The 25,274-nt window shown below is 40.8% G+C and overlaps 1 protein-coding gene across 1 annotated transcript in view; it reads right to left on the bottom strand.

The window, feature by feature from the left end:
- Positions 1 to 211: 211 nt before the first annotated feature.
- CA8 (carbonic anhydrase 8 (inactive)) overlaps positions 212 to 25,274 on the bottom strand; it is a 46,432-nt gene continuing 21,369 nt past the window's right edge. The window contains exons 4-8 of the mRNA XM_086609347.1: positions 14,053 to 14,148; positions 11,573 to 11,635; positions 10,147 to 10,195; positions 7,522 to 7,634; positions 212 to 346 (exon numbers count right to left, since the gene is read on the bottom strand). Of these exons, the coding sequence (XP_086465473.1) occupies positions 212 to 346; positions 7,522 to 7,634; positions 10,147 to 10,195; positions 11,573 to 11,635; positions 14,053 to 14,148 (456 nt within the window). The remainder of the gene's footprint in view (positions 347 to 7,521; positions 7,635 to 10,146; positions 10,196 to 11,572; positions 11,636 to 14,052; positions 14,149 to 25,274) is intronic.

The following is a 25,274-nucleotide window of genomic DNA, read 5'->3' on the forward strand; positions in this document are numbered from 1 at the left end:
GTAACCCAACTATTATACCACAGGATAAAACAAAACAGTACACTGTCAAAATTTACAATTGCGACAATATATCATAAGCTGAAACTTACTCAGCGCATTTCCTCCTTTAGCTGTACCTCTCCTATGAAAATTATTTCAATGTTTTGATTTTTCTGCTAAGCTTTTCTACTTACCTGAACAAAGATATATTTCTGTTGTTCTTCCTCTTCTGCTACTGAAATGCAGCCCTGATGACTCTGTCGCTAAGTGGCTGAGTTGGTCTGAAGTTATCTCCTAGGATTCCATCACAGCCCTCTAAAAGTTCTGCACCTTTCACATGTGTCCTCAGCCTACGAAATTCCTCTATCTGAAAGGCAGAAAAACAGACACAAAGAAGCTGAGATACACTCTTCACCATGGGACTAATGATCAAAACCAGCCTTGCCCAGCCACTTCCGCAGCTTTGAAATTTCGAATGTTCACATACCATATACTAAGGTCAATATACATCATTAACAACATTTTCAAATAATTGTCAGCACTGTCAAAACATTTAATATATAGGGAAAAATAAGAACTTTTATGCACATGGTTTGACAAATGTATCCATTGCTTTTTCATAACTTCTTTTGAGATCTATAACTTTCTTAGCCATTGTAGATGGCTCAACCTCACAGTTGTGACATGCGAGTAATCATTCTGGTCTTCTTCAAAGAAGTACATTTCAGGAATAACTTGATTGAATATAAACTGTTTTGAATTTCCTCCAGTGATTTGTTTATTGCTTGAAATTCACAATTGCTTGCTTCACTTAAATAAAAATTATTATCTAAACCAGGAGAATTCTGAACAGATTCTCAGCTTTAGAGGAAGTATGATGACATTTTATACGGAAAAATAAGGTTTTTCCAATCAAAACAAAATATAATTTCAAAATTTCTATAGATATAGGTTCTAAGGGTACTTCGAAAATCAAATACAGTCAAAAATAAATATAACACATTTCAATTGGTCCAAAAGAAGTATGTTTCTGGTTTATAGGCTCTTTTTAGATTTTTCTAAAACTAAACTGGTGTAGGGAAGAATGTGAGCAGCTTCCATCTCCATTCCTGGTTTCAGCATCAAGCTCTGTGTGATAAAAAACTAAGAAAATCAAGGCATACCTCAGCAACATTAGACCTTATTGTTCAACAGTGCTGTTTTTAAGACTCTGGTATTTTAAATAAGTAGTCACTGCTCCTAAAAAAATCGTGTTTGTTTTTGCTTTGGCATATTGACAAGCTATCTTAGCTGGATACAGCAAACCTACTTGAAGGCCGACTCCCCCAGTCTGAGCCTTTATACTTGTATTGACCCTGTGATGCCTCATTATCAGCTCAGCTGTAACTTGAAACTGAAGCTACACAAAAAGCAAAATGGAGCCTGAAGTATTTAATCATTTTATCATCGAAGAAATTACAGTGAGTTAATTTCTCCATGAAAAACACCCTATGAAGGATTACAGGGAGAATCGAAGTAGGATTGCAGAATTAAAATAAATGAGGTACTAAACAGCCGGTAATGGCATTTTTATTCTTATATTGCCTGCAGAGGATACTTTCTTACTTCAACCTGGAAGACAACTGCCTTCATTGTTGTTTTCCCCTCTAGAGCAGAATTGATACAGACTTATTTACTTGACTTCGAGGCTAGCTATGCTCTGCTGTATTTTCCTCAAAAACCAATGTGCTTAGAAATCAACACTCAGCTTCCTGCAGCTGAGATATAAAGCAGCAGCTTAGACTCAAAAGATGAAAAGCAGAACAAACTGTAAAGCTCCTTGAAGGTGCTTTTAGAGGTAGATCTCTATTTTGGAAGATTTTTTTTTTAACGTTTATTTAAAACCAACTGAAAACAAACCCACTCAGACTTGGAGCTGAAAAAGTCTTCAGGAGTCAAGCACTGGTAAATCGCTGAATGGGTTTTGTAAAGGTACCCTATTTCAGCATCTGAATCAACTCTGGAAAGTCTGAAATAATTGTAGTTTAGGAAGGAGCATTTTACAGGAACGTGGCTTTTGTTTGATCTTTTGAGAATGAGAGACTTCAAACACACATACACACACCGATGAAGGAGAGGGAAAACCAGACTCTGCAAAGCTGGCATTTTTGAGCTGTCTCCTGCTATACTATAAATGCTCTGCCTCAATCCCCACAGTGAAATCCTTTTCCCAGAGGTACTCCTCACAAAGCAGCTTCCAGTTTCTTCAGTCAGGAAAGTAGGATTGACCTGATTCCTGTGCCTGCTCTTTAGTCTTCAGGGAAGTCAAGAATTGCAGCCCTACTCTGAGAATTGCTTCTGAGATCATCAGCCTCTTTGTTTAGTCCTTCATATCACGGTTCAGACCCCCATGACCGGGACTCCCTATACACTTGGTGGTCTGCCTCACTCTTGAGAAGTGGTTCTGTCAGAAAAGGACACTGACTGTACTGACACTACTTTTCCCATTAAATTTCCATGTGATAAGGCGATATGTGTGTCCCACTCATCCTTCATCTTATATGGAACCACTTACTATCTCCTCCCAACCACACACAAGTCAATGCTGTGAAGTAAACCCTGTAGAATTGCTGAGGAAATAGGTATTTAAGAGGCACACGGCTAAGCACCCTTGGATACTCACACACTTTCAACAGGAACAGCCATTTATAAAAGTTCTTCTCATGCCCAGAAGACACTAAGCATGACCTAGGCCTGTTCACATTGAAATTCAAGATCAAATTCTAACCAGTGAAGGGATAAGTCCACAATATTAACAGTCACATTTCTACTGAGTAAAAGCATTTAGTTTATATTTTGTAGAATTTTGCAAGAATGTTTTTACCACTTCCCTCTTCAGATCCTGAACACTGATTTTTCTGTTTCACTTAAATATTTGATGAAGAACAGAACACACAAAACAAAGAATTTGCATTGTTCCTCTACAAACATTTATCCTATACGAGGAATAGAAGCATTATTCTTCTGCTTGAAAATTTCACATGCCTCCATGACACCTTCTAAGAACACAGACCTGCTTCCCAGTGAACAGAATACCATGAACCTCTCAGAGTGCTTTATTTCACAGACTACATAAATTTTGCACAACTGCCACTCCAGCTCCATATGCTAGTTACTATTTCTGTCCTTTAGGAGGTCTTGATTTTGAATGAGGTAGACAAAAGGACTAGAGACCTCACCATTCAATACAAAACCAGTTAACTCTGACAATGAGCACAGCAGAATGACAGGTCCTTGCTGCATCATTGTTTAAAATCCCTACTCTGAGTGGCTTAGACAATGTACTTGTTCTGGGCTTCAGTGAACCACAAAGCACATTATTCACAACTGTCCAATTTAAAAAAAATATAGTGGAGAGAAGCACGAGCAAGTCTTTTTCACTTATTTCCTGCTCTTTACTGGCCTAATAGGAGGGAGTTTTCTATTTTGTCCCTTTGCATTTCAGCGGTGTATGTGCATGGGTGAGGTGTCTCACAAAAGCAGTCAACACAGCTCTTTCTGGGCTGTATACTACAACATTAAAGCAAGTGAGGATGATAAAAACCACAAAAGGAGGGCAGTGTTGTAGTAGTCATTTTCTAGCTCAAACGGAATCCATTGTTTAGCATTAGTAGCAAGACTTGCTGAAGCCTTAGGCTGCAAGCTGTGAACTTTCACCGAGACGTGCTTTCAGCTGGGATAGAGTTAATTTTTTTCCTAGTAGCTGGTAAAGTGCTGTGGTATGAGAATAATGTTGATAAGACAATGATGTTTTAGGTGCTGCTAAGTCGTGTTTATCCTAAGTCTAGGACTTTTCAGTTTCCCATGCTCTGCCAGCAAGCAGGTGCACAAGAAGCACAAACCAGAAGATAAGGAGGCTGCAACCGTCAGCAGAGGCTGTAACTCAGCAAGGTGAGAACGGTTAACGGCCTGCCTGGAGACAGAGAAAGGACCCAGCACGGTGTCAGAAGACTAGAAGACTAGAAATTGCCATTGGACCAAAAAGGCACGTGAAGAGTGCATGAGGAGTGGGTGCACAGATTGTAAGTGTATAATTGTCCAGGGATTTCATTGTCCGCAGTCCTTCTCTGGAGGCACCCAACTCAAGCTGTTTGGGTTTTTTTCTAGCTGTACCATCTGAATATTTTTTTTTTAAATTTGATGTCTTAAGACTCTGCTACAGGAAACCTCGGGTTGAGCCCAAAGGAAGAGGAAGAGCCCGAGAGCGAGTGCGTGTGTCAAACGGGGCACCCGTTGCACTGGAGTCGCCCGCTGCGAAGGGACTCCAATCCCAGCAGTTAAAGTCTCAGGTGGTGTGTGCGTGACTCCTGGAATGGTGTGTGAATGCTCAGGCAGCCTGAGCGGCCTCTCCTTTAACAGCAGGCATATGCAAAAAGAGCATGGCAGGGTGCAGCTTTCCAGACAAGCTCCATTCCACCAAGGTCAGTAATAAAACTCCAAGAACCAGATTTGCAAAGCCCTTATTTTCCAGGGGAGAAGTGTCGCCTGCATACTTTATCCAGACCTCACAGAAAGATGCGTGAAAAAAACAGCTCTCTGACGAAAGTGAAGCCTCATGTCAAAGAAAATGACCTCCAGCGAGGAAACAGCATTGGATTCCAGGAAAGCACATCTGACACCCCAGTTTTGGCTTGCTCTTTTGGTACTCATATAACCAACTCACTCAGATCCCAGCTGCTGAAGTGAGGTGCATATGGAGATGAATCTCCTTTCACTCAACATTGACTTAGATCAGTAGCAAATCAACTCATCAGTTGAACTTTACGAGAAACAGAAAAAGGTTCTCTGCTTCACAGTGGTTGGCCTATCATGCTATGCCAAAATAGTTACTTCTCCCTTGTTTCAAAATAAGCAAATGTGAAAATATATAGATGTGACCATGAACTAGAATTGCAATTTTATTAATTTTTTCCCCTTATGACTCACAGTTGTTAAGTTAATCAATATTGCTATGTTAATTACAGAAAATGGGAATGCGAACGAGTATCTTGTCTCCAATATATTAATTAGCTTCATCAGAGGAAGGCAATAAAACCTATTCCATTTCAGACTGTGTCGTTCTTTATTGTTACTTATTATTGACACTCAGAAGTTGATTAGTTTATGGCCTGAAAAATGAAAATAGAAAGTCTTGCATTTGTCTCTTATTGGCTGTACCCACAGATGCTACTAGTATTTATACAAATCACTTGAAGATTCATAAGCTGTGTTCATCAGCATCCCACAGAAGAAAGTTCTACAAGTTAATGACAAATGTAAAAATAATGTATTTAAATCCATTAGAAATGCATTTGCACTGAAATCTATGCTTTAATACTACAAGCAGGCTTAACAAAATTAAATGCCTTTACCGGCCTTCCATGGATGATTCAGAATGGTATACACTACGCAACATTCTCTTATTTTCCATAGACAAAAGCCCTTGCATTCCTAATCTCTCCTTAAATGGAATCTCTCATAGGCATTCATGTCCACATGCACGAAAGAGGCCAGATACTTAATTGCAGTCAAAATGTACTAACTACAAGTTAAAATCTTAGATGTCTAGGGTAAAGCAAAATATTCTGGCACCCTCAAAATCTTATTTTGAGCATCCTGGAGAACTCTCAGTCCTTTTTGACTTCAGAATCCTAGAATCACCATCTCTCACTTACTTGTCCCCATATTTATTTTCAGTTGACAGCTGAAAGCGATATCTGATGCAAATAAAATTTTTATCCCACCTTGGCAAAAGTCCTTCACGTTCTTAGTAAGTTTTTTCTGCACAACCTTGACTTTAATGCTCCTGTATTCGTAACTAGTAGTGAGGATTTTTTATCTAATTGATGCTGATCTACAACAAAGTATTGTGGATCATATTGGCATAGGTCTGCTTCAACCTCTCACTCTACTCCAATGCCATGTCTCACCTGCATACTGTGTCAGTGGCAGGGAAAAGCCCCTCCATGACTTGTGCACCCTTCATCACTGCAATGTTCTTGTTGGCTTCAGTTTATGCCAATTAAAGTAATGCAGCAATGCAAACCAGCTACCCCTCACCTAAAAGGAGGCCATGGTTATGAATCACACTCTTCTCCACAGGCACAATATTCTCTTCTGGAGACTTATTGGCTTCACACCACGTTACAACATCTTGTTTTCTCGTGGTAAATGAGTACATAATAGTTTTAACTAAAGTTGCATCTCTCTGCTTAATTCCTCTTTCATTCACCCTCTCGCCAACTCCCACCACTTACAGATGGCTTGAACTGTGCTCTCTGCATGTTTACTGGATTAAAAGGGAATAGAGACTACAAAATCTGCAACTAGGAAGAAATATGATACAATGTCTTAGTGTAAAGCTATGGTCTTTATACTTCTGATTAAGTTCTCTTATTTACCCATATCACATCTGGACAATTAGCTGCCAAGTTACAAACTGCACTCTGTCTTTAAAAGTTATTCTGAATCTCATAATGCCAACAAGAATTCTGTTTCCATTTATTCAGTAGTAAGCAGCCATAAGACTTATCCTTTCATAAGCAAATAAATACCAGATCCATGATGGGATGCATTTAAGTTGCAGCTATAATATAAATAATCTTCCTGGGAGCTGTTGCTTTTATCCTATAATTGGATCTAGAATTCAGTTTTCATATGAAAAGAAACACTGTCAATTTCAAATTGTTAAAATTTTTAAAATATTGTGCTGAGATTACTAGCAAAATTTTAAATTATTAAAGCCGAAATAATTTAAATCTGAATTTATGACCTTTCATATTTTTTTCCCTTCTGTTTGCACTTGCTTCAGAGCAGGCAATGAAAATTAACACATTCAGCTTCAGGGATTCTAGATAGTTTCACTTAAATCAAACTCCCATTCCTCCAGGTGGGATTCACAGACTGTAGGAGAATATTCAAGAGTTTTCATTGGTTTTACTGGGATTATTTGTAGATGGATTTGAAATATTTTCTATAGAAAGGTTCACATGACTCTCAGATATAATTAAAAAAATAAACACTTTAAAATACATACGTGTGAAATCAAATTTAAACAGGTAGTTTCCATTTGACATTTATTATAAAACAGAATTAAAAAAGAGAAAGATAAGTTAAAAATAGTTCAATGCAATATAGCTAGCCTGTACTATGTTAACATTTTTCATTCTCCAGGACAGTGTCTCCCTGTGCTTTTTTGTTCCTTTAACATCAAAAAGCAGTGATATTTGAAAGCTTACAATTACAAAGAATTGAATTTCTTTTGCCCATTGACTCCTTTCTTTTCCTTTCACTTAAATAAAGAATTATTTTAAATGAAGATGATAAATGATAACAAGGTTTTTCATCTCTGACCTTTGCATTGCTTTCAGTGACTCAAAAGGCTTAACCTTTACTAGAAAAGTCATGTACTGATCTAATGGGATCTTCAAGGAGAACAGATATAATGTCCTGATATATAGATTTGCACGCTATAACCTTTCGCTCATAACCATATTCCAAGGTCACTTTAAGCACAGCTGTTACCTGCACTTGGGACACAGTCAAAGGATAGCGAAATAATATCCAGGTGACACCTTCACTGCAGGGTGGAATGGTTAGAGAGCCCTCATACACCCAGTAGTCACGCAGAAGAGGATCTGAAATTAAAAGAAATGTGGAATTTTAATGGCATTAAGGAAGATTATTGTGTCTTTCGATTATGACAGCTTGTGATAGCCACGGGCTTGCTCATACGATGAAGTTAGTACGCGCAGTAAGCTACGGTGTGAATTTATAACCCGCTAAGTGCTGTCCACTACTTTCTCATGTGAATGTACATGAGCTTGTGGTCAGTAACCAGTCCCTGCAGACGAGTATTTTAAAGATGAAAACGACACTTTCTAGATGTGAAAACTTACATGTGCACAACTTCAACTAACACAGCAAATAAAAAATATGGTGGGAAAGACCTCCTGTCAGGGTCAAAAGCTACAAGAGACATCTCATTCTGAAGGCAGAGAGGCTGTGGCGATCAAATTTTAACTTACTTCTCCATTTAGGATATCTCAAGGATAAATTTATTTCATTTTTTAGAAAAAAACAGTGAAAACAGCTCAAGCCAAACTTTTTAGTTTGCAATTCAGGTGATCTATTTTTCGAGATGCACTGGTGCCTCCTTGCTGTGGAAGAGTGAGTGGAATTTCACGGGGGAAAAAATCAAGGTTTATTTAAGAATAAACTTACTGTAATAAGTTTATAAATAGCTGTTTGAATAAATAGTTATCTGTCAAGAAAACGTACAATGGTTTGTCCAAGCACAGTTTTAACCCTACACGCAACTCATTTGATTTTAATTATTTTAGTTTTAATTCCTCAAAGATTCCAGTCACACCACACTTTGTAAGCGTACACAGGGTTCTCCTTTGCTGCTGAGGGCCATACTCACAACTGAATCCCTGACACAGCTTAAGAAGTACAGAGAGGAAACTGCCTGACTGTAAAAGAAGGAACAAGAAACAAACCTAGAGAGGAACTGGAGACAAAGAGTGGTTAATCACAGCTAGCTCAGAGGAATATCAGTAGAATTAAATCTTGCTAATGAAGCCTGTGATGGTCAGTGAATGGATTTTGTTTTGTTGGTGCAATTTTCTTTCTCAGTTAGGGACTTACATAGCAAATCCAGTGAAAGCAAGTTCATTATCAAACACTCAAAAGTTAAGAACTGCAAGAATTAATTCAGCCCATCCTGTGCATGCATTGTGACATCGTCTCGTTACATGATCACGTATGTCTTTTCTAGAGAACGCTTCATCATTTACTTGCAAAGATGGATGATTTTCATTTGAAAAGCATCTAATAACATTTGGATTTCTCAGTACAATATGTGGTCCTTGGTCTTCTTTTTCCTATGCTATTCAAATCCTGCTTGTTAGAAGGACCACATTTTCTAATTTTTCATATTTCCAATGCACTCACTCCTTCAGTGTCTGAGTGCTTCACAAATACGAATTAATTTATCCTTCCAGCACCCCAGTGTGATGAGAAAAGACAGATTACCCCCATACTTTAAAACTGGGGAACTGAGGCACGGAGAAGTTAAGGTCAAACGCATCTATTCATTCGAGGTGTTCAATATGAGATGCTTAGAACCTGATTTCTCAGAGTAGTTAACTTTCTATAGCACTTAATGCAGTCAGAGCACTGCTCCCATTGACTTCAGTTGGAGGTGTAAGCACTCAGCACTTCTGCAAATCAGACCCCATGATCTCAAGTCGGGCACCTAGAAAATGAGGAACACATAGTTAGAGATGACTTATGAAAATTTTGATTTATGTGACTTGATCAGCATCAAACAGAAACTGTAAGGCAGGGGTCCTGTAAAAAATAACTTATAGTCACGTAATTAAAAGGTGTTTTATAATGCATATGCATGAAGCAGCACAGGCAGCCTTAATTCCTGCAATTCCTAATTGCTGAGCCCTTGACTTTGCAACCTAAGCAATGCTCTTTTGATATAATTAATACAGCTTAATGTAGACCTGGATTACTTTGGAATATTAAAGATCTTGCCACTATGACACAGAATTTAGATCTGAAGGATTCCTTGCAGAAACATTTGTCTTGTAGAAATGCAATTTTTTAAAAAGTCACATTTTTTTTCAAGGCAAGGTAGAGGAAGTGGTTGTTTCCTACTGTTACTCTTTAACTTTTAGCTATGTGAATTTGAATTTGCTTCACATTGTCACTGCTCCTTGTATGCTACACAACTGTCACTGCATTATGGCATTGTCTTTTGGTGCTGCCAAAAAGCTACCGTGGCAAGTGGGAAACCTTACACTTCCTATTTTATGCCAAAGTAGAGAAAGGAATACATGCAGCTCCCTCTCTAGGTGGGATGATAAATCCTCAAGAAAGGTAGCCACAGCATTGCCAGCAATGCACGGACTATCCAGTATCACATCCCACTCGCACGACAAAGGTGCGGATTGATCATAAATTCTAAAGGGACTTCATCCCTATTCTTCTTAGCACCACTAGGTGTAAAATGCATTACCACCTTATGGGACACATAGTCAGATTTGCAATTAGGCTTGGCTTTAGATCAAGATTGTCTCAGCCTCTGCGATTAGCTAGTCATCCACCCACACAAAAGTAAGCAAAGGCACCTACCTGGCAATAAAGAGTTGGGATTAAAACAGGGTATTGTTTTGGACTTTCCCTGAAAAAAATGAATACAAATCAACCTCATCTGTAGTTTCTTATTAAAATGATGACGAATGGAGAGGTAAAACACACTGCGTGTTCTTATAACATCAATAAGCCTTGAATTCCTGTGCAAAGCAACTTCATTAATAGCCCCCATTTAATCATCATTGCTTTTGTCCTTGCAGCTACACAAACACATTTTTTTATCCTATTTTATATTTTACTTCTAAGGTTATCTCAGCAATTTGTTAACTTTCTGTCTTTAGTACCTGGGCTTCTTCCAGGTCCCAGCCTTGAAATTCTCTACATGAAATTCAGTGGTTCCATACAAAATGAGTTTAAAAAACAAGGGCCAAAATGAGCTTTTCCTTGACTGACATGGATAACAATAAAATGAAGCTGGTCCTGCATATTTCATGCAAGAAAATTTTATGTATACCAAAACTATGTTTGATGCTGACCCTCTGAACGTCACCAGTACGACACGCTCACAATGACAAGGCCTTTCATGACCTTCCTCTACTTGGCTGTCCTTTCAGGAATGAAACTACAGAGTTCCATACACTATTGTTTCATCTGACACGTTAATAAACAATGAGTTTGTAATATTAAACATTGTGACTGAAGTTTACCATATATTATTTGAGTAAAAGAAGATTTTCAATTTCCTTCTAATAACAGCTTCTAATTTTTCTACATTTCAGCACACACTGAAATGAATGGCTAATCTCTCTAGACCAATACAAACCATCTCAGTAATACATCTCAAAATCCTTTAAAATCAAAGGTAGGTATGATTATTTCTATGTTACAGACAGAGACCATGAAGTAGTGAGATAGAAGCAACTTGCTCAAGGTCATTTAAGATAGCATCAACATTCTGGAGAGCACTCATATCTCCTCAGTCCTGCTAGGCTTATTATCTGTCTTTCATCTCCACACATAATCCACCTGACAAGATGGCATTGTGGTTTTGCTGATTTCCCACTGCAAGTCAATATGGGCGCTCAGTTCATCTATTCTTTTTCTCTACAAATTAAAACCAGATAAGTTTGGAGATACTACTGCTGATGTTAACTAAGCATGTTGCGGTGCTTACACTCACACTGACTCCACGATAATAACTGAAAAGGTAGTATTTGCAATCAGTTACTGGTATAGGAGATCGAACTTTCTGGCCACCAGAAAAGGAAGCAACTATAAAGACTGTGTATTATCTGAGTACCGTAAAATGCTGAGGTGCTGATGCAGGCTACCAAATGATGGCTTTCACCCATGGTTTTACTACAGACATATCTGAAACCTTTCTCTTGGCTTCATATAGACCCTTCGCTCACTTACTGTCTCTCTCTGGTCAGTGGAGGAAGCATTTCTTCAGACAATGCCTTACCTTGTACTGGATGTCCTGGAGAATTTCAGTTACAGCCTTTAGGCCTACATGCTCTTTTCCTATCTGAAATACAGCAAGCAAATACGAGTTTCAGTATTTTACTATTTCAGAAACTGCCAGGCAAGACAAAGGTCAACCAGAACAGTAAGTTCTGTGGTTGTTTTTAGTTAAGCTGCACAACCTTGTGTTAACCAAAAACACTGATACATGGCAACTCCAAACAATTAAATCACTATAAAGCCACCACTCCAAAGTAATCGAGGTATAAATAACTTTAAAGCAGTGACAGAAACTCACGGAACAAGAGAAAGAGTCACAGTTAAGTCTTGTAAGTTTTGATTCACCCTGTTTTGCAGCAAAAACTGCACGTGGAGTCAAAATCATGCAGCATTATGGCACATAAACGCCAAGGATACAGTTTGTCCTTACCAGTTTTAGTCAGAAAAGCACACAGAAAGGAAGAGAGTGAACAAGCATGACAGACGCTTTTTGAATTTGTTCCCACTGTGTTGCAAATCTGGCCCCAGGTATCTCTGAAGCTCAGGGGAGTTTTTTCCTGCCTGCAGAGCGCAGAATGGCAGATCCCCTCCCTCATGGCATCTCTGGTATCCTGCTGGTGAAAGCCACGCTCCCTGCATCCTGCAGCACTGCCTTTACTGAGTGCCTTTAAAGCACAGAAGATGGGGCCTTCAAGAAATAAGAGATTTTTGTTTTCCATTAATTGCTGTTCACTCTGCACACTGATTTCAGCTGCTTCTGGTCTAACTCACACATCCTAGGACCTCAGCTTTTACCTTCAGAACATAGTCAAAATCGGAAGACTCAGAATGGTCTTCCACTTGATTTCTTTGCCAACATGTACATACGCAAGGTGAGAAATGAGGCAGGTATGAGTGAGAACAGGAGGGCTGGACCTTGAAAATTTGTTTGCTTTTTATTTTTCTTGGAATACAATGGCACAGTAGTCACTGGGAGGAAACAATTGAATGTCAACAAAAAGTACTTTGTTATTTCTAGGAATTCACGAGTATTTCCTTTTGTTTCAGAATGGGATTTCAATTTAAAACCTTTGAAATCACTTCAAAGACACTGTTTCTAAATTAATAATCACCAAGGGCTGTCACTTAAATCAGTGAAAATATTTTCACTGACCTTAAAATGATGCATTTGAGAACTGTGGTGCAAAACTATTATACTTCCATGCATTTAACAGGAAAAAATGGTCATTGAATTTCCTCTCCCTTTAATAAACGGCATAAATACTATTTTTCCTTGGTCAATTGTAATTATATTATACCTTTCTTGGCTAATGAAAAAATCCTTTAGAATGCTTAAGAACTCTGATGAAGGTGAGAGACCAGAAATGGAAAATGTATCATTGAAGTTTCAGATTTATTTAAGAACTTATATATAACTTTCTAACTAACTCGAAGGTTACCTCTTCTGGAATTAGAAGGTGACTTACATAAGCAATTATCACACAGCCCTCTAGGATACAAAACTGAAGACTTTCTAACTTCCATTTTTAGCAGTTCTATCTGAGAGCTGGAGCTGTAACCAATGTACCTTTAAATTCAAACAGAGGTAAAGCTCAAAGGCACTCACAAACTTGTTATGAAATACGACATTAATAATATCACTGTGAAAGAAAATCCATTTGATCTACGCATGAACTCTAAACCTCTTCCTCCAAACCCATTTAAATAAAACAGTTTGTCATTTCTCAAGGGGAGAATGAGAATCTGGTGTTTGAGGACTAAAGCTGAAAATCTTTATAGAGTGCAGCCCTGGAAAAACCTCCAACAGCAATTAGATTATGGGGCTAACTTCCCAGGTTTCATTAAACCTTCTCCCTAGGAAGCATTAAGCCCCCTTGTCACAGGCTTTTCCAAGAGTCTGTGGCAAGACTCGTTACACTCTCAGTCTGGCATCTCTGAAGAAGTAATATAATCCCACCTCACTTTTGTCCTGTGTGAAGAAACACACTTGTCCCTGCGTTCAGAAAAGCACAATCCTACTACCAGTTTTGGGCTGTGCCAATGGGTTAGTAGGCACTTTTTTTCCTCTTTCTTCCTCTCCACTGTGTATTTCTTCAATCCCCAAACAGTAGGCCTGGTCGGGAATGCAGAAAAGCACATTACAGAGGTAGTGAAGTACCTGTACCTCCTGACAGCCATCATTCTGCCCTCAGACGAAAGAAAAGTGGATGTCCGCTTATAGCCAGCATCAGAGAGAAAGATGGCCTACTATGTATTATTCCTTTTTTAACTAACACGCTTTCAATATTCTGTCTAAATAAGAATTAATTATTTAGCGCATACACAGAAGACATGACTGAGAAGTATCTTCTGAATAGAATACCAGCAGTCATACATTGTTTTATTTTATGAAATCATTAAAAATGGAATAAAATGGAAAGGAACTCATTTTCCTCAGACAAATGATAGTGCCTGATAACAAGTGCAACACAAGAGACTTACCTGCACAAACAAAGCAATAATAGCTATGCCGTGCTTCTTCCCTACTGCCTCATCAATGCTGCTGTACAGCGTGGAGTTCCAGTGCATTAGATGAAGCTAAAACAAAGCAGTGCAAACAGACCAATAGAGAAACATGTTTTATAATTAAAAAACATCAGCAGTTAACGTCAATTAACAAAGCCTCAACATGTGTGTGTGCATGCACGAATATACGTATGTGCATACCTATGGCTGTGCATGTATATATAAGTGGATTCCTATCATAAGCATGAGAAATCCCAAGAAAGAAGAGGCAAGCTGCAGAGAAAAGGATGTATAGTCAGTTACCAAATATCCACAACAAAGGTGTGAATAACTATGCTAATGATGCCATTGAGTATTTACCAACCCCCTCGTTTTAAATACTGAAATAACGTCAGCTAATGAAACCCACCAGTGTTGCCTCTCAGCCAGCCAGCTCTCTTCTAATGCAGGAGAATGATTTTGGACACAGGCTGTCCAAACACACGTTTGACTGGTTGACTGTACTATCTTAATGTCACTTGTTTCACACATCACCTCCCAAGATGAGTCACTCAAATGTCAGCAGTAAGAGTAGGAGAAGTGATTTCAGGAAAAATGCAGTGAAAGTCAAGCAGAGAAAGATGTCTGGGGGACCACTTTAGGGACAGCAGTGAAAGGGATGCTGAAGAGTAACACACACTGCCGCCTTCTGCAAGGTGAGAGGGCCTGAAGGCGCTAATGCATGAACACGTGTCAGGCAGCAGGCACCGACCCCATGGTAGACTCAAAGTCTGTTCTGGTGAGGTGTCACAGCATGACTTGGGAAGTGATGTTTAAGAAAAGTGCTGGAAGACAGACTAGCAGGTAGATGGAAACAGAGGAAGGAAGGGAGGGGAGGGGGGGGAGATGGGGGGAAGAGGAGAAAGAGAAAAAAGTGCTAGAAAATAGACTGACAGTTGAGGGGAGGAGAGAGAAAGGGAGAGAAGAGGGAAGGAAGGGCAGAAAGGCAGGAGGGAGAGAGGGCGGAAGGAAGGAAGGAAGGAAGGAAGGAAGGAAGGAAGGAAGGAAGGAAGGAAGGAAGGAAGGAAGGAAGGAAGGAAGGAAGGAAGGAAGGAAGGAAGGAAGGAAGGAAGGAAGGAAGGAAGGAAGGGCAGCACTATCTACTGAGAGGTAATATGCATTTCAAACACGAGTGTTTCCAACACTAACACTAAAATGTAATCTCTGTGGCTGGGTCTGATAACATTGCAGAGCTTCAACATCCTAAGCACAGCTGCTTTGAAGTTTATCTGCCAACAACTTTTGCACATTCCACATAGATAAAACAGCTAAAAAAATAGAAATTTTTAGATTTAATTCCTGTTGATCAATGTTTTGCTCAGTCATGTGTCTAAGAAGTTAAAATGTCACCTTGTTATCTAACATCATTTCTACCTTCAGCAAAATTAGTTTTTAAAACAGTGTGTCTTCCTATTTTGTGTTTCATTTCTGGACAGTAACGGCCTCTATGAAATGCTATTGTGCCTCACACAGCAGGAGTTCACTCAGGCATCTCAGGATTTCAGAAGACAAGTTTCTCAAGCAATCACTCTCCCCTTATTTAATCTCTGACTAGAATTTTGGGCACTCCTCCTGATGACCATCATTTCAAAAGTCAATACAAAAATTTAAATGTAGGTATTGTAAAATTAAATTACAAATTATCATACAAATAATTCTATTGATCAAAGGCACCTGCTGTGGTAAAAGCACGAAACCTTTTTCTTAAAAATATAATAATTCATCCACTAGAGGGGGTGACAGAGCCCCACGATCCTCACTAAAATCCTCACGTTAAGATGGAAAGAGGAAAGAGCAAAGAGCAAGCAAGGTTGGAGTGACTGCAGCCGGGACAGCAACGTCCTTGGTGCAGCGAGAACGGCACTGCACGGCACCGCCACCCAGTTGGTTGGAAATGTCAAAGCAAACTTGTCCTTTGGTGACTGGAACAACAGCACCGAGGGCAATCACCAAATGTAAAGAGACCATGACTTTGTGTCAACAGGCGGGTCTTGGCTGAAGCTGCCATGGCATTCAGCAGCACGTTACACTCCTTTGGAGGTGAAGTCAGTAATCTGGTATTTGTCTGCATTCTGAAAACAGTGGATTTTTTCTGAAGATTTGCAAGGAAAACGCTGAACCTCAGAAAGAGGAAAACAAGCAAGAGATTTAGATTGTACCAGCAATTACCCCAGTTATCCAGAAACAGGATGCTATCCTGTCTTAGGCAGCAGCCTCACCAGGGCAGTGACTTTCCTATGATAAGGCTATATATCAACTATAAAAATGACACCAAAACCTCTTTGTAATACTCTAAATACTAAGAGGTCTAGAATTAGTCTTTGCAGCAGCCCAAACAGCCTGACAGGAGGATGTGCTGCAAAACACAGCCATCTGCTGCATGAAAAGGGGGACCACAGTGCAAAATGCCCTGCAGCTGGAATTGCTTTCCAAGGAACATAACTACTGGCCAGCACCTCTTCCCACATCTCCAGGGGACATGGAGAGATTAAGTTAAGTATTAGCTACACATTTTAAGAGTATCTTTGGGTCTCTGCATCTCCTCCAGGCCTCCTTCCTTTGCATCAGCTCAACAGATGTCAGGACAGTCTCCTAAAAACAAGACATCACACAAACACAAAAAAGGGACATTCTTAATGTAGGCTAATGTAGGCACCCCTAGACTAGGTTCAGGTTTAAAAATCAACATTAATAAAGGTACTGGAATAGGCGCTCAGCACCTTTTGGTTCAAAGGTCTCTGTAACTTTGAGGTTCTGCTTAAGGATGCTTAAAATACATAATAGGCTCCGTAGAACAAGAATCACCATTTTGTACTGGGTTGCCAAAGCTAAAGGTAGAATAGACTTCTGATCTGTGTTTAAGATGCTACTATGTTACTTCCTTAGAGATGGTGATAATTACAGTGGATTAGTAATCTATTCTTCAAGCAGCAGGTTTTAAATTTGCTGTTGTAAACACTGTGGTGCCAAACAGTATCAGCGGGTTCCTAAATGGATTAGACAAATTATGGACAAGTCCAAAAACACACTAAAGAGAACAGTAGAGATGCCACCTTTAGCACTCCTAGTCGTATGATGGTAGTTGATGGGGAGTACAACAAAAAGTGGTCAGGCTTATGTGCTCTCCCTGTACAGCATTCCTTACTGACACTGCTAAAGACAGCATACTGGACGGACCGTTGGCCTCACCCAGCAGCATATTTACTATGTTCCCATGTTCTGAATCAAGGTGATACTCAGAACAGCTATTCACAGAAAACGTTCTGTCATTAGGGATTTACAAATGGAAATTAGACGTGCAACTTAATGGCAAATAATAATAAGTACCATAACACATCCTTATAAAAGGCCAACAGGTCTCACATCTTTTGCTCTAACTCTGATAAGACAATGCATGCACATTTAAATAAATAAATGGATGTCAACACACACTTAAATAAATGGAACTCAAATCAAATTAATTCTGCTAAAGAGCAGGAAAAAGGTATCTCAGATGGGAGCTGATTAAGTAAATGGAAAAGTGATTCAGAAAGGGAAATATCAGCAGGGAAGTGGTAAGGCCTGAGTATTTGTAGCAAAGTGTTGCTTTCAAACTGTGGTTTATCTCGTGTGTTCATGTGGTTCTCTGGAGCTGTTCTGCCTTGTGTTTGCTCTTTTGTAATTTGTAATACGACATCAGATGAAAACATCAGATAACAGTTAATAAAAACAGACGGCAAAAAGTCTACAAATATTACAAAATTTGAACTCTAGGGAGTAGAGTCCACAAACAACATGGCCTGTCACTCCTGTTAATATTTATGGGAATCAGATGTGCACTGAGGAAAGACTCCTGTGCTTTTACAAATCTTGAAACTGCCCATATAATATAATGCCCGTGTACATTGACAACTTCCTACCTAGGCATCTGTACCTTACGAGTAGCAATAGCCAGAGAGGCTCATTAGATTAATGCTCTGTATTTTGGTAACCTTCAGTTTTACATTGATTTGAGACACCTACATTAAAAGTGCATACTCACACGGGGTGCCAGTCTCTGATATGAACGCAACTATGTGGGTTTTTTTAAACATGAGGAAGAACTTCTTCCCAGTAAGGGTAACAGAACACTGGAACAGGCTGCCCAGAGAGGCTGTGGAGTCTCCTTCTCTGGAAATGTTTAAAACCCGCCTGGATGCGTTCTTGTGTGATCTGATCTAGGTGGTCCTGCTCCAGCAGGGGTATTGGACCAGATGATCCTTTGGGGTCCCTTCCAATCCTTATCATTCTGTGATTCTGTGAAATAATCAGCTGCAGTGTATTGGCAGCTTACCATTGTGTGGTTTTCATTCGGAGTACAAACAAGCTGCACATGTCAGTATGACAGGAGAGGCTCTGCTCAACTTGTTAGCTAATGTTTTGATACTCAGTAGTTATGATGTTTCTATACAATCAAAATGAGTCAGTTAATGCTGTTACTGATTATCAGTGGCTGGCTCAGAGTGCCAGACAGTCCATTTTTAAAAAATAATCAGAAAGTTGTGAGAAACTCCTGAACAAAAAAAATACATTTTTCTCTTGGATATAAAAAGAATTTGGAGTCTTTTAACATTCCAGATGTAAATCAAAGAAATGTAGCAGTGACTTCTTTAAAAAATAGTTGAACTGAAAACTCATAAAGGCAAATGATAATAAAGTGCTGATAAAGTTGATTTGTTTTGTGAACAGCTGGAGAGACTCTCTTTCACAGGAAAGATTAAGAAATTATTCCAGTTAGCATAGCAAACCCTGCAGAAAGATTATTCTGTATGGAACAAATTCTGAGGATCTTCTCAATTTTCAACCAGTCCCCACGCAATCAAAAGATTATTGATCCCAGTCCTGATGTCCTTGCTTAGGAAAACCTGATATTGACACTAACAAGGGGCCTGTCTCAAATGAGTTTTTCAAAACTGAGTAAGGAACTGAGATTCTGGCTCCATTCCTTTCTCTACTGCAGAAATATTCTTTATGTCACTACAAAAAGAAAAGGCCTGGGATGGTAGGTTTTCACACAGAACCAGAGTCCCTGGAATGACAGGCTCTGGCAAGAATCAGAGTCACTCTGTATGACCTAGCACATTTATCAGTTCTGGAAGCCAGTTTCTTTCAATTAAAAACAGTTACAGAAACAGGTACATTTCTCCCCTGTCTAGGGCACTGGTTGCTCTGTAGAAATCTGTAGGGTCCTAAGCTCACTGAGAACAAAAATGATCTTTTAAGCTCTGCTGCTGACCTTACTTTATTCCCAGCTCACACATAAAAACATATAATGACAGGATAATTTACGATGGAAGTCACCTCCGAAGTTCAACTGCCTCCTTCCCCCATTCACAGCAGCACCAACTTCAAAGTTAGCTACTAGTCCAGAGGAGGGCCACAAAGATGATCCGAGGGCTGGAGCACCTCTCCTGTGAAGGCAAGCTGAGAGAGTTGTTGAGCCTGGAGAAGAGAAGGCTCTGGGGAGATCTTATAGCAGCCTTCCAGTATCTAAACAGGGACTACAGGAAAGCTGGAGAGGGACTCTTTATCAGGGTGTGTAGTCATAAGACAAGGGGTAATGGCTTTAAACTGAAAGAGGGTAGATTTTCATTAGATCTAAGAAAGAAATGCTTCTCTCTGAGGGTGGTGAGGCACTGGAACAGGTTGCTTAGAGCAGTGTGTCTGCCCCATCCCTGAAAGTGTTCAAAGCCAGGTTGGATGAGGCTTTGAGCAACCTGGTGTAGAGGAAGACATCCCTGCCTATGGCAGGGGGGTTGGAACTAGATCATCTTTAAGGTCCCTTCCAACCCAAACTGTTCTATGATTGTATGATTGTACTAATTCAAAGTCAGATCAGGTCGCTGAGGGCCTTGTCTGACTAAATTTTGTGTATCTCCAAGGACAGAGATCCCATAAGCTCTCTGAGTAGCCTGTTTTGTGTTTGATCTCCCCCTTAGCGAGTGAGTTTTTCTCCTTGTATCTAATCAGAATCTGTCTTGTTGCAACCTGTATCCCTCGCCTCTTGCCCTTTCGTGCTCCCAGAAGAGTCTCTGTTCAGCAGCCTAAGCACGAATTGCACATGACCACCAGAATGATGCCTCTTGATTGACTCCTGAATGACGCCTCTTTCTCAGACCATTCATGACCAAGTTTTACCTAAGTTTACTTTCACTTAAGTTTACTCAACCCTTACAATGTCAGGAAAGTCACTTCTAGCTCTGTCTCATACTGCGATATGTTAGTGTGCATCTGTCACCCAAGTGGCAGACCAAACACGAGACAGGCTCATGCTTTATAGGAAAATACACTCCGAAATAAATCACAGCTCATCTTTCGTTATGACATATCTGATTAAGAGTAAGAGAAGAAGGACTGCATGTTCATATGGTTTTGCACTCCTATACGATCTTTATGTTACAAATTTGCTATAAACCAGCACAATCTGGAATGCCTTGCTACCATAAAAAGGAGTCTATACACTATAACTGTTTTCTGTATAAATACTTATCGCTAAACTACTTCAACCCTCATGTGTTTTTGGGATCCCTATAAAACACTGTTCAATGTGCAGTGTTTCCACCGGCTGAGCCAGGCAGTTTGGAACAAAGTATCAAGCCCTCATCTCACTGGAGTTCTGGGAAAATGTGTCACCAACAAAACTCCTCCTGGCCTCCCTGGCACCAGAACCAGGCCCTACAGGTGACTTATGCCTGATAAAACCACTGGCAACTGCGGCTGCAGGAGGCAACATGAAACACCTGCCCGGGCTGGGTACAGGTCCTGCCTCAACCTAGCTGGCAGCAATGGCCCATTTTGCCAGAGGCTGTGACATGGGAGGTCCTTCTGTTCAACAGACTCCTGTTTGTGCTCTACACACAATAGCAGACTGTCATTTTTAAATAATTCCTCTTCAGATCTGCATGTTACACTATTAGAACATCAGACTGTGACACTATCATCACTACGCTTGCTTGAATCCATGCTGGTGTTGCAATCGCCTATTGTACTTTTTTCACTCTCTACATTCTTACTCTTTATTAAGGAGCTAATTATTAAAAAAGCCTTTCTCCAATGCACTCTGCATCATGTGTATATTAATCTTCTGGAAAGCTTTGTTCCTCAGTCAGAACTAGGTTACACAACTATTTCTTGTTAGTTGTGCAAATAGCAATTACAAGCTTCAGAAAAGTCTCCTTAGTCTACTGAACAGGACAAGAACACATCTAAAGATGAGAGATATGTTATTGCTCTCATATCTTCCCAACTTTATTTCAACTCATACAGGCGGAACCTCACAAGACAAATAGTTAAGTGAACATTGCATCACCATGTCTTACCCTACACCGCTATCCATTATACTTCAGAAGTCGTGTCAGTCTGGTGAAGTTCCCAATGACTGGAAAAGGGAAAATATAGTCCCCATCTTTAAAAAGGGAAAAAAAGATGACCCAGGGAACTATAGGCCAGTCAGTCTCACCTCTGTGCCCAGCAAGATCATAGAGCAGAACCTCCTGGAAAGTATGCTAAGGCACATGGAAAATAAGGAGGTGATTGGTGACAGCCAACATGGCTTCACCAAAAGCAAATCCTGCCTGACTAATTTGGTGGCCTTCTATGATGAGGCTACAGCATTGATGGATAGGGGAAGAGCAACTGACATCGTCTACCTGGACTTGTCCAAAGCATTTGATACTGTCCCACACGACATCCTTGTCTCTAAACTGGAGAAACATGGATTTGACAGATGGACCACTCAGTAGATAAGGAATTGGCTGGATGGTTGCACTCAAAGAGTTGCAGTCAACGGTTCAATGTCCGAGTGGAGACCAGTGACAAGTGGTGTTCCTCAGGGGTCAGTACTGGGGCCAGTGCTATTTAACATCTTTGCTGGCAACATGGACAGTGGGATCGAGTGCACCCTCAGCAAGTCTGCAGATGACACCAAGTTGTGTGGTGTTGTGGACACGCTGGAGGGAAGGAATGCCATCCAGAGGGACCTTGACAGGCTCGAGAGGTGGGCCTGTACGAACCGCATGAAGTTCAACAAGGCCAAGTGCAAGGTCCTGCACGTGGGTCGGGGCAATCCCAAGAACAAGTACAGGCTGGATGGAGAATGGATTGAGAGCACCCCTGAGGAGAAGGACTTGAGAGTGCTGGTGGATGAGAAGCTCAACATGAGCCAGCAATGTGCACTGGCAGCCCAGAAAGCCAACCATATCCAGGGCTGCATCAAAAGAAGCGTGGCCAGCAGGTCGAGGGAGGTGATTCTGCCCCTCTACTCTGCTCTCGTAAGACCCCACCTGGAATACTGCGTTCAGCTCTGGAGTCTCCAACACAAGAAGGACATGGAGCTGCTGGAGCAGGTTTTATGATTCTATGATCCAGAGTTACATCTAAAACATGTTAGTCTGCAAATTATGAGCATATTGCCTTTTGTCACATTTCTGTCACTGCTGAGAAAAAGAGCTGAAACTCTTTATGTTGATTCTACATAAACGCCATTTCAGGGATGAATCTATAACCTTAATGTAAATTAACGCAGCTTCAGAGCTGCTCTGCTAATGACTGTAGAGCTAAGAACTGTTCTCCTGGACTCACCCAGGTTTGAGACCAGTATATTCCAGTTTCATTCACAACATGTCATAAAAGCTGAAGAGGGAACAGCACAAATGGGAAACTCTGGCTACCTAACTAGGGGCCATCGTAAAGTTTTTTTCCTGGTTTGAGAGGGATGAAATGAAGCTGAGGATTTCAGCTAGTAATAATGGAAGACAACATAGCTTAGTCGGACAATAATGAAGTCCAACAACGTGAATATTGCATAAACGACATACAATGAGAACAAAATGTGGAAAAATTGTGTCTTGCTATTATACATGTGCACAAGAATTTATGAGTTGATACTTGACTTGGCACTGAATTGTTTCAGGAAGCAATTGACTAAGCTGCTGGCAGTGACCATAACATACAGTAATTAAGTTCCAAATCCTCACACGGGGACTGAACCAAGGATATGACCAGGGCACACAGCTTCAAGAAAAGCGATTAAAAAAATAGAAAGTTAGTTATTAACAGCCTGAAGGAGAGGTTTAGGAAATTAAAGTTAATGGAATTGATACAGAGACTGTTTGAAAATATCTTAGGAGAAACAGGAGTATGTGTACATACTCCATGACACAAAAAAAGAAACAAAACCCCATAAAGTAACAAAGCCTGCATGGTTAAACATTACAGTGCAGGGAAGGTAAATACGGTGCTGTTATGGTTTGAAGTGGGGGGGGAGGTCCGGGTGGCAGAAGCTGCCCATCACACCGGACTCCCGTCCCCCTCGGGCCTTGAGCCAATCGGCGCCTCTGCGAATTGCCCTATTTACGTCCCACAAAGGAACCGGAAAGGTGTGCCGGTGCCCAGGAGCGAGGAGACGGGAGGGGGGCATGGCCCCCACTCCCGGCTGGGCCGGCGGCCTGGGCCGGGCCAGGCCGGGCCCACTCCATCGAGGATGGCGGCGGCGGAGCCGCTTGGGGAACTCGGGGAGAGCCCCGCTGCCGGGGCGCCCACCGGGCCGAGTTCACCCAGACAGGACTGAAATCTAAGAGAAACGGCCACACAGATAAGAGGTCAGTGAAGATGGAACGGAACAACGTGTGCCGCGGCTGAGTCCCCCTTGCGAGCGGCCCCTTGTAACAAGTCCTCGGTGGAGCAAGCAGAGACCCACTTGCAACCAGTGGATGACCCACGTCGGGAAGAGATGCCTGAGCCTGAGACTATTGTGAATCATGGGCACAGGTAGAGACACATTTACGCATTTCACATTTACACATTTATGCATTTAAAGTCTGTACGGAGACGCATTTCAGGTCGGTATGACGACCCACGCCGGAGCGCATTTAAAGTTTGTTGCTGACCCACGCCAGAGCGAGTGGCTACAGCTCCTTAAAAGCCCAGGACTGGTAAAGCCCGCACTTGGGGCAAATCCGATGGGGTAAGGATTTGCCCCCCAGCGGGTAGGATTCACGCCTTCGCCGTGAGTAGGGGATCCACTGGAGCAAGGGACAATGGTGTAAGGACTCCTTTTCCTTTAAGAGAAGCGGCAGTAACAACTTGGAATGAACTGACCTGCACTCCCCCATTCCCTGCGCCGCTGGGGGGAGGAGGTAGTGCCGGAAAGAAGAAGCAAAGGAGGGGGGAGTGGTGTTGTTTTTAAGACCTGGCCTTGTTTTCTTGTTATTCTCTCAAGTAACCGTTTTTGTGTGCTTTTCTCTTTTTGTAGGTAGCTGTTAATAAATAGTTTTGCATTAAGAAAAAGCCTCTTTTGCCCGGGACCGTGGTTGGTGGGTGCTCCTCTGTTCCTGTCTCGATCCTCAGCTCTTTTATTACATTTTTCTCTCCTCTCCATTTTACTGGACTGGGAGAGCTGCGTGGGTTTGGTTGCCGGACTCAGCCTAACCCACGACAGCTTCCTTTAAAAATGCAAATGCAAATAAAAGCAAATTACTAGATCATGAAATCTGGGAAAAATCAAGAAGAAGAGGACAAGGAAGCAGCCAAGGGAGTTAGGTTATTCATCAGTGTACGTGGTTTACCCTTTTAGACTTGAACTTTTCAAGGATTCTGTTGTGGATAGCTGCCAAAATGCCACTGAATTTCAGCAGAAATTAAATCATCTTTAAAATTCCACATATACATCATTGTCATTAAAAATGGCATAAAGGGAACTCTGTGCCTAAGGTTGAAAGCAACACTAAGGTCAGTGCTAAGAGAGATAGTCTGAAAGCAGCACAAAGAATTACAGATGACAACATTATTAGAGTTAAAAACCTCCTGATTAATATAATGTGGGAGAAAGGAACACACAGCTTCTGCTGAACTTCTGCTCGTTCACTGTTACTGAAAGTGTTAAAGATCTAGCAGGTCTAGTCTGTGGGTTAACCGTCAGGCTCCAAGTATGTACAGAACAAGATGACATTCCCTGAACAAAGAAGTCTGTAATCTAAAATCAGAGAAATTAGGTGCAAACAAATCAAGCTGGAGAAGAGTACTAGTATCCTAGAGATACTGTTTAAACAACTTCACAGCCACAGTGTGAGACACTGTATGTCTCAGCTCAAAAGCTAAATTCACAGCTAAAACATGCAGAACAAATGCTGGACTGGGACATC

The sequence above is a fragment of the Tauraco erythrolophus genome, chromosome 3 (assembly GCF_009769465.1).
Source record: "Tauraco erythrolophus isolate bTauEry1 chromosome 3, bTauEry1.pri, whole genome shotgun sequence".
NCBI classification, from domain to species: domain Eukaryota; kingdom Metazoa; phylum Chordata; class Aves; order Musophagiformes; family Musophagidae; genus Tauraco; species Tauraco erythrolophus.